The sequence below is a fragment of the Austrofundulus limnaeus genome, unplaced genomic scaffold (assembly GCF_001266775.1).
Source record: "Austrofundulus limnaeus strain Quisiro unplaced genomic scaffold, Austrofundulus_limnaeus-1.0 Scaffold62, whole genome shotgun sequence".
In the NCBI taxonomy this organism is placed as follows: Eukaryota; Metazoa; Chordata; class Actinopteri; order Cyprinodontiformes; family Rivulidae; genus Austrofundulus; species Austrofundulus limnaeus.
The window spans coordinates 1,412,919-1,423,112 of NW_013952464.1; the positions used below are offsets into that span (position 1 = coordinate 1,412,919).

Genomic DNA, 10,194 nt, shown 5'->3' on the forward strand with positions numbered 1-10,194 from the left:
GAGTTGACTCCTCCCACACTAAGAAAACAGGAGGGGAGGGGTCAGCTGCAGGAGCTCATCCTGTGCAGCGGAGGGAGAGACACGAAGTAAACAAACAAGCAGGAAAATGAAACTTATCGGCCCCTTTTTTTTTACCGACCTCAAAAAAAGTTATCGTGCGATTAATTGATTTATTGACTATTGCGACAGGCCTATGCACACAACATTATGGGTGACATACCAGAGTTCAAAAGAGGACAAATTGTTGGTGCACGTCTTACTGGAGCATCTGTGACCAAGACAGCAAGACTTTGTGATGTACCAAGAGCCACAGTATCCAGGGTAATGTCAGCATACCACCAAGAAGGACGAACCACATCCAACAGGATTAACTGGATGCAAGAGGAAGCTGTCTGAAAGAGATGTTATGGTCTAAAAGCAGGAGTTTCAGTTTCATTGTCTAACCCCTGTATATAAAACAGAAGGTAGCAATCTGCAAATCTAAAGGAAAACAAAAAACAAAATTATAATTGGTTCACAGGGGGTACACAGCAAGCACCAAGTGTTTAAAAGTAAAATGGTATTATTTTGGAAAAAGATAAAATAATATAAAATTTGTTGGCAGCAACACAGCTAATAAAACAACAGAAGAGATGGTAAGAAGGTGTAAAAAGGGCGTTTAGAAAGGCTGAATCTTTAAGAAGTAAAGATGGGCAAAGGTTTACCACTCAGCACAATACTGCCTCTAAAATAGATGAACATTTTTCAGTAATGTTTGTCAATGTAAAATTGAGAAGACTTTGAATATCCCATAATTTACAGTTTATATCATCAAAGATTGCAAGAATATGGAGAATTATCTGTCCTCAGAGGAAAAGGTTCAAAGTCGACATTGGATGCGTGTCATCTTGAGGCCCTCAGGGGCCACTGCATTAAAAACAGGTCTGATTCTGTTCTGTACATCAATGCATGAGCAAAGAAGAAGCCATATGTGAACACCATCCAGAAAAGCAGCCGTCTACTCTGGGCCAAAGCTTATGTTAAAGGGACTTAGGCACAGTAGAAAACTGTTTTAATGTCGAACAAATGAAAAATCCCAGTTCCTCAGTAAAGAGGAGAGGGATCGTTCAGCCTGTTGTCAAAGCACAGTTAAAAGGCTGCCTCTCTGATTGTATGGGGGTACTTCAGTGCCTATGACATGAGCAGCTTACAAATTTCTCTCCACAAACTCCATCAGTATCATCGGTGCTTAGACGTTTATACAAACTGTTGTTAAAAGAAGGGATGCTTCTCAGTGGTAAACATGACTCTGTTCCAACCTTATCGTGTATTACTGCCATCATGATAACAGAAATTACCTTTTTAAATATTTGATATGTTTTCTATGTTCCATTGTAAATAAAATATAGGTTTATGAGATTCACCAGTGTTTGCATTCTGTTCTTACTTATATTTTACACAATGTTCCAACTTTTTTTTTCAATTTGGGGTCCTACTTACAGAACTTGGAGTGCTGTCCAGATAAAAGTTGTAGTTCAATTGGAAACACAATGCCCATTTTTCCTGAACAGCAATTTTAGTGGGTATTTGCTCAGGTAAGATAGCTGGCCAGAGGGCAGATGGAAGCTCATCCATCAGAAACTGTCTGAAGTCCTCTGTGGCACAAATAAGGCCACAAGTCATGGTGGGGAAAATGTTTTCCAGTTGTCAAAATATCCTCTCTTGGGGTCTGTAACTGCAATGGTCCTTTAAGAAAGGGGCTTTGATGAGGATCCTGAAAACAAACATGTTGGCATGTCCACTGCGTGGCAATCTGAGCCAACAGGAAACTAGAGTGTTCAAAATATGTGGCTTTCTCAAAGCTGACAGTTTTGATGGTGTAATCACCATCTTTTTAAGTGACTTTTTATTACAGTAACAAAAATCTCATTGTAGTGCTTTATCAATTGTTTTATCACCATTTGTTTTCAGTTTATAAGCTTATTTAAAGCATCTGTTTGTTATGTATATCATTAAGAACCATATTTTTTCCTGTTTTTCATCATGGCTCCTAACATTTAACATACTGACCATTAGTCTCCGATGTTTGTCTGCTCTTTATGATTGATGAAAAGCCTAACAACATTCAAAGCAAGTTTGCTCTCACACAGTCACATATTTCCCCTCAGGAGTGGTGCTTTATCTTATTTGCGGCCACAGTAATGTGTATAAAAAGCATTTCTAGCCACAGTGCCACTGGCGTAATGGGGTTTTTGCAAGTAAATAAAAGCTCGGGCACTACTAATTTTGGCTGCGATTGCCGCGTTGGATAGAGATGAAGCAGATAGCGGGTGTCTGTTTGCTGGCGTGTCTCCGTCTTTTCTCATATAAGGTTGTAAAGTCCTTACGTGAAAGCTACAGACTTTTAATGGACTTTGTCTGTAGTTTTATTTGTCTGTATAAAGCTAATGCAAAACCATCCTGATTCACTCTGATCCTGAGTGATTTTCTCCGACGTTTCCAGTGAGCTCCGTTGCTGATCGGCAAGGGCAGACAGTAATCTTTTTGCCCATATCTGTTACCAAAATATCCCCATAAACCACTAGACTAATTTTAATGAAACTTCCAGATAATAGTCATTGAATCATCTACAAGTGATTATTTTTGAGGTCAACTCAATTCCAGGTGGTTGTTCCAACCAACTGAGCCTAAAAAACCCAAACATGGTCGTAACTCAGTCAATTTTACAGATATTTATTGTGAAATTTGGTGAGGTGGTAACAGAGACTGATCCTCACACATAATTTGAGCCTTAACAATTCGAGCAAGATTTTTATTTAAACTTTCACTATTAGTTGCCTGTGTCAGTTTGTTTAGAAAATACAAACATGGCTATAATTCAGTGAGTCTTTTCGATATTGACCAAAAATTTGACGTAGTAGTAGAAGTGCTACTCATTGCATGAGATCTTTGCCTAAAACTGAAGCATTTACTGTTGGACTAAATACTGTTAGCAAAATACTTTAACCACTGGATTGATTTTATTAAAACTTTAAAAAAGTAATAATTGGGTAACTACAATTTATTAACTTTCTGAGTCAGTCCAGTTCAAAATGGCCACCACATCTACCGGTAATTAGCCAACTTAAAAAGGCTATAACTCGATATCGAGCTAACTCATGAGTGACTTGGTTTGTTGTCCCATGAGAATGTGCATAATGGTATTTTCATGATTTGACCACAACTATGTCACTTCTCAGCATAAGCTGATCTTATAACTTGCATCATCTTCTCTCTAAAGTTTTGAAACATGTTGACCATACTGCTCGGTGTACACGAACACCCTGCAGCCCCTAACCGTAGCCTTAAGTTAAACCTCACAGTTAAAGCCTCGTTGGGAAGCACCACCCCCACCAGCTGGTTTTGGCTTCTGCCCTCAGGAAATGGGTTTGTGTCAGTGGTTTCATGACAGCCACTGGGAGCTGAAGCGGCCGTCTGGTTATGGACTGCTCTGCAGGGGGTGTGTGTGGCTTCACATCACCTGGCCTGAGGTAACATGAGGGGAGGCGTGTGTGTATTTTAGGTGGGGGTGGGGCGGGTCATTTTCCAACTACTGCGTGCGTCAAAGTGTTTTGTTAATGTTATGGTCTGCTGCAGCTGCCTCCAGGCTGGTTCTGCTTGCTGCTGGTAAAAGTTATGTCAGTGGTCAGAAACCTCAGCCACCGTCACACGTTTCCAACACACACGAAGAAGTCAGAGGAAATGAAACGTTACAAGACAAGCTGGGTAAATGTCACAAGATTTTAGACATGGCATCTTTCGTTTTTTTTAGGTTGATTTTTTTCATTACCTCGCTCTAACCCTTTAACAAAATGAAAAGCTATTTAGTCGAGAGTCTTATGTGTGTGTTGGTATCGTGGTCGTTTTTCCTGCTAAGCTGAAACATGACAGAACAACTGACTCATGCACTGTTTGTCCACTAAGCTGCAGAAATATGTCATCTTCTTAAGCGCATGAACATTTCAGTGGTCGGGCAGAGATGCAGTAACAGCAGCACCACTCAGCGAGGCTGAGCCCCTTGTGGTTTCTGGGGCATTTCTCCCTCCGCAGCCTTGTAATTTTGTGGTTTGGGAGGTGATTATATCCAGTTTGTTTATTGTCATAGTTTTGCTAGCCTTATGACTTGTGTGTCCTCTGGTGGATATTTTAAAGTCCCAACTTGGGGCATTGGAAGGGTTTATTATCACTGGCACTGATTGTTATCAGCTGCTCCTCGCTTCTTCCTCCTGTATCTGGCTGTTAGTCAAAGCGCCAGGAGTTTCCACATGGACATTTAAAAACAGGCTTTTATTTCTAATTACCGTCTTTTAACAAGTGCAGATTGCTCACGCACTGCGTTGGCTGTGAACAAACGAGGAAGAAACTGTTAAGGTTGACCCTGACTCTAGCAGATAAAGTCTGACAATAACATGAAGGTATGGAATGAGCTCATCCCCTCACTCTGGCTTTAATGATAATCAAACAGCTGCTGCCACAACAAGTCATTCTGCAGGAATTCAGTCTGCAGAATGGATGGCACTTTTGTGAAGATATTTCAGAGCGCCAAGTTTTCTCTCTCTCTCTCTCTCTCTCCTTCAAAGTCAGTGTCTACAAAGTGGGTTTCATCAATGAATCATCTATGAAGTCTCTACATCTGGTAAGAGTTTAGAAATCTGGAGGAGATTTAAAATAAAAAAAGGCATGACTTGGATAAAGAGCGAGAGGTGCTGTGAAGCCATTGCAGCTTCTGCCCAGAAAACACACATGGCTTCAAGGTGCGAGAGAAGATTTGGATCAAACACGTTCTTGGACTGGAGACTCTGCACCTTTGTGTTGCCCTGTTTCCAAAAAGAGCAATAAAACTTTAGTGTCTAGACATTTTCTCATGAAATTATTGCAAACCTGAGTAATTATGTCTCTGCAAGTAAAATAAACTTCAACAATGGTGGGGGGGATTGGCCAAAATCCTCTTTTTGTTCACTTTGATATCAACATAAGGTCAGCAGTCTTGTCGTACTGCAACAATAGCCCCCGCTAAAGAGACATATTGTGTTTATGTTATTCTTCCTGATTAATTGGGGCCTCTCATTTCCCTCTGCTCAAATAATCTGGCGCCATTTGTAACAAATTACGTTGTCATCACAACACGGCCCAGTGTTTTTTAATGCAGGAGCACGACGCAGTGCACATGTGAGCTAAGATGCTCACAGTGTGGGGAGGTTTTCAAACCTCTGAGTGTCCAAACGGGGCTATTGCCTCGGGCCAGCGCACACTTTCCTACCGCCCCACTCCAAGCCTCACGCCTGTTTGTTTGGAGTGGTTTCCCGCTCCGGCCCGGATCAGCCGTGTAGAGAATGGTGCTGCACGTGGCCCCAAGATGTGGGCTGGTTTCAGAAACGAAGCCAAACTTAATAATATGACTGATTTCAAAGTCTGACGCTGCTTCTTTGTTAGCAGGTTTGGGGGTGGAGGGGGTTAAGAATCTGTTATTCGAATGTGATCACTTGTTGTTTTTCTGTGATCTTACTTTTACTCGTGCTTTAGATTTATCATTACTACAGCAAATCTTCTAGGCTGGCTTATGCTTTTAACCTTGTCAGAGCTGATAAGAGACCCCCCCCCCCTTTTCTCTATATGACTTGTGTGTAAATTAGTGGCCTGGAGCTGGTGTTAGCTTTGTGTACACTCTCACTGCAGTTGCTGAGCTATAAAGCAGCCTTTATTGTCAGGAAGAGGTGTGTGTGTGTGTGTGTGTGTGTGCGTGCGTGCGTGCGTGCGTGCGTGTGTGTGTGTGTGTGACAGGCAGGTTATTCTTTGACCAGGTTTATGATGCCCTGAAATGGACCACATTAAAGGGCTTTTGTCTCGCAGCTGGACCATAGACGGCTCATCACTGACATCACTTCACACTTCCAGCGAGCAAAGTTCAGTCTGTGCTTATCTACTGAAGAAATGGGAAAGATAATGATGATGTATTTCTCTGTGTGTGTGTGTGTGTGTGCAAGTCCCAGCTCCCTAGTTCTTCATGCTCTCTCCCACACACAGACTTGCAGTCACAGTGTCATTTGCTATGACATCACCCCCGAGACTCCAGGCTTTCCTGTTCTACCACTGCCCTGAGAACACAGCTATTTCTTAAAGCCTTTTTAATGACTTTTATATGGGACTTCAGTGGCTTGGTTAATGTTGATAATCTGCTGCCGGCTGAGGTCTGCTTTTCTTCCAAAGCGAGAGTTTTATACTTTCTGATGAGTTTGTTTCCACGTTGGCTGAAATTGAGGAAAATGCTAAATGATTTAATGAGAAATATAATGTATTTAATTATTTATCAAACACCTTGGCCTCTGTGTTTGTGGCACTGAGCTGAGCTATAAATAAAAGTATGCATTAGAAAACTCGCTTTATACAAAATGTATACACTACACTGATGGAAATAGAAGCATAGCTGCCTGATCCTATAAAACAAGCTAATCAAGGCTAACGCTAACAGCCACAGCTCATTATTATGATTTTCAGACTCTGTGAAGATGTCTTCAATTATCTAGATATCTCTAATGTGACATTGCTGATCTCATCTGAGCTATGGGGCTTGGAAATGATGAGGAAAATAAATAACTATGAAGCATTTAAAAATATGTTGTAATTCACAAGACGGACAGATTTCAACCATTCTAAAGTTGTGTGACTTGTTTTTACTACATACTCCCCACAACTTTGCAATTAATTATTGGAATAGTCTCTGTTAGCGGAATATCTCATGAACCAGTGGATGAATATTAAATAAACTTAAATAAAGTAATCATCTACAGTTCAAGATGGCTGCCTCAGCTGATCTTAGCCTATACATAAATAGCTGTACCTCAGTGAGTTTAACACATATTGAGCTAAAATTTAGTAACTCTTTGTAATTTACAACAAACACTGTAAGTGCTAACAGAAAATGAAAGATGTTTGAATTTTGTATGAGATTGGCCACAATGTTAGTAGTTCATAGTTTTTTGAATCAGTTTAAACAGTAACAACGTTTGCTACACCATATTTTACTGCACACATCATACCTCCCCTTTTACAAGTTGATTTGACACAAACTTATTTGACAGAAACTTGAACAAAGTCACGGAACGCTAAACCCAGTTTGGCATCGGACAGGATATTTTGGTTGCTCCTTTTACTTCTGAGCTTGTTTGTTTCTCTTGGCGTCTTATTCTGACGTCTCTCCACTTCTGAAGCAGTCAAAAAACTCTTAGGGCTTCTAATATGCCTCTGATTCCGTCGCAGCAAATTCTTCGAGTAATGTGCGAGTGCAAGATCGCTTTCTGGAAAGCATTAACTGCGTCTCCCTCCTCTCCCTTTCTTCTTTTCTTCTTCTTCGAGAGGTGGGGGAGGGAGTTAGTGAGGGAGAAAAAGCAGCCTTATCACCATCTCCTTCTACAGTAGGTGTTAAAAGACTGTGAAACTTATCTGATCTGATAGGTAAGAGAATAAACCAGTCTGAATCAAGTGGAAGGGAAAAGACACAGTTGTGTAAACACAACAGGTGACTCAGAAGAAGGTGCGCGCGTGCCTGCGTTTATACACAAAAGACCAGTTTTGTTTGTTGTCTTTGCTTTTAGCACCAGTATGACAGGTTTTATTTCAGCCATCTCTTTTTATGTTGTGCTCTCCTTAATATTTTAATCATGTTCATTTCCCACTGTTGAAGGAAGTATAAATCAAGATCATGTTTTTTTTTTTTGTAGTTTAACCCAATATCTCATAAACCAAGAGGGCAAACTTTAATGAAACTTAAGGAAAGAAGTAATTTAGACATTTGCAGCTTATATAATCGTAGACCCCTCTATCAAACTAGAAACTGGAAGGGGGCGGGGATTTGTATAGATTTAAAGAGACAGCATCAAACTGAGCTGTTTGGAGACAAATTTCATGAAAGAGGTGAAAGAGGGGATGTGGAGTTACAAAAATGAGACCAAATCATTGCAGTTCCACTTTATATAAATCTCAGCTGAATGATTTAAATGAGAAAAAGAAGAATTTAAAATCAGGACAGGTCCACTTTAAAATGCAAGGAAAAAAGGTGTCAGCTTTACAAATACTGAGCTACAGTTTGTTGTGGTAGTAGCTGTAAGTCATTCAGAACACATAATCGACACATTGTGCATCATATTTGCTTGAAACTTTGGCATTCATTATTAGAGTCAACAGTGTTAGCAAAATATCTCACGAAATATCAGAAAAAAATCATCTAAAACTCTAACATTTGAAGTCAGTACAAAAAATAGGTATAACTCAGTCAATTTAGCAAGTTTTTCCATTGTCTGACTAAAGCTTTATTTTCCTAAATTTCAAGCAAGAGTCGAAGTCCTCAATGCGCTCTGTGCCAAAGTCAAGTTAAAAAAATTGATTGGCCATATGAGTGGCTAAACTACTCTTCAGACTTCATCATGTTGTTGTGTGTTTGTGTTGGCAGGTTATGTCTACCTCCAGGCTTGGCCGCTGCATTTTGCATTTTACTATTTTCCAGTAATTGCCTCGTGTTGCAGGGGAACAATATTTCAGCCAAATAAACCACAAAAGGAGGCGCCCCAATACAGGGTCATCCCAATGTAGATGTTTATGCACACCTCCTTGTCAGACCTGTGACTGGAGGGCAGACACTGGCTGTGCTATTATCTCGTCACACGTAGACGTGTAGAGAAAAAAATAACTGGGGAGAGGCTGTCATTATCTGCAATTGAGCTCAGAAGACAAGAAAGGGAAATTTGTCAAGCTAGACGGCGATTGAGATTGATTATTTTAAGAAAAACGTTTTGTGTATTGTTATTAACTCACCTTCCACGACGCATTAGCTGGCTTAATATTCGTCCCTGCTTTCTTTAAAAATGTGTAGCACAAAGGAAGGCACTGTGAACTTSGCTGAGCTGCTCTTCCTGCCCCAGTGACACGAGCATATAAAGAATGTGTTACATCAGGTGAAAGTGTCCCCAGCCTCTGGGAACCAACGGCCATCTCTCCGCGGGTCTGTGAAACATTCCTCTACCGTCTCTCACGTCTGGATGGGGAAGTGGGTGGGGGGTATGGCGGGAGGACGGCAGGCCTAGAGCTGTGGGCTCCCTTTGTCCCGGCCAACCTAACTCCAAAACACAAACACTGGTCTCGCTGCAGGTCTCCGCTCTGCCAGCATGCAGGCTACATGCCAACTGCACAGAGGGCAAGTGTATGACTGAGGTGACGCTTGTTTATGTGTGGGGGGGAAATCATTACTTATTTCATGTACAGGCGGGGGTGTGGGTGTGTGGAGGGAATCTTGTTATTTGTCAGCGGCCTCGCCATATCCCCAGACAAATCGCTCTCTAATATGCCTCCGTACCAAGTCAAGTGGCAGCTATTAAATACACCGTTAGCCTAAAGTGCAAATTGACTGCTGCAGATGAATGGCCTGCGGGTCGTGTTTGGAAAGTGAGCCAGGAGAGAGGCACTCTGTATCGACAGTATTGATCCGGGCCCTCCTTGAAGGCTAGCTGGATTTATGTACTGCAGTGTTTTCAGACGTGTGGACGGATGATGCTGTTTGTCAAACAGGAGATGTAATCGCTGCCATTGATCAAAATCCCCTCCTCTAACACATATTTTTTTTAACTGCTTTGAGAAAACAATTGGTGTTTTTAAAAAATATCATAGCATGACTAAACTATAATTGATGCTTTCACTTGGAGGATATACCTCTTATATTAACAATTTTTTTATTATGTTTCAGAAATCTTGGCAACAATAAGCTGACCTCTATCATCGCTGAAGCCTTTGTAAACCTTCCCAACCTGAGTGAACTGTAAGTAATAGTTCATCATAAGCACATTCAAATGAGTTGTGTATAATATTACATTTTCATTTTCTGCAGCTTTTTCAATGTTTTTATCTATAATTCAGAGCAGACTAATATCACCCATCATGTATTTTCACGGCACTTTCTAGCAGCATCCTGCTATGTGTTGCCTTGAACCGAGTCCAATTAAGAATTAAGTGGTGGTTTTCTATATTAAGCCTTCCCCTCCACCACCTGATACTGTGGCCAACGCTGGCCTTGTAAATATTTTATATAGTGAGGAGAGGGCTTGGCTTTGTGTCACTCAGCGCCAGCGTACAGAAACACACACACACACACACACACACACACACACACACACACACACACACACACAC

At 41.0% G+C, this 10,194-nt stretch overlaps 1 protein-coding gene across 1 annotated transcript in view; it reads left to right on the forward strand.

The window, feature by feature from the left end:
* Positions 1-10,194, forward strand: part of lrig1 (leucine-rich repeats and immunoglobulin-like domains 1) — a 40,217-nt gene that overhangs the window by 7,547 nt on the left and 22,476 nt on the right. The window contains exon 2 of the mRNA XM_014009856.1: positions 9,752-9,823. Within this exon, the coding sequence (XP_013865310.1) occupies positions 9,752-9,823 (72 nt within the window). The remainder of the gene's footprint in view (positions 1-9,751; positions 9,824-10,194) is intronic.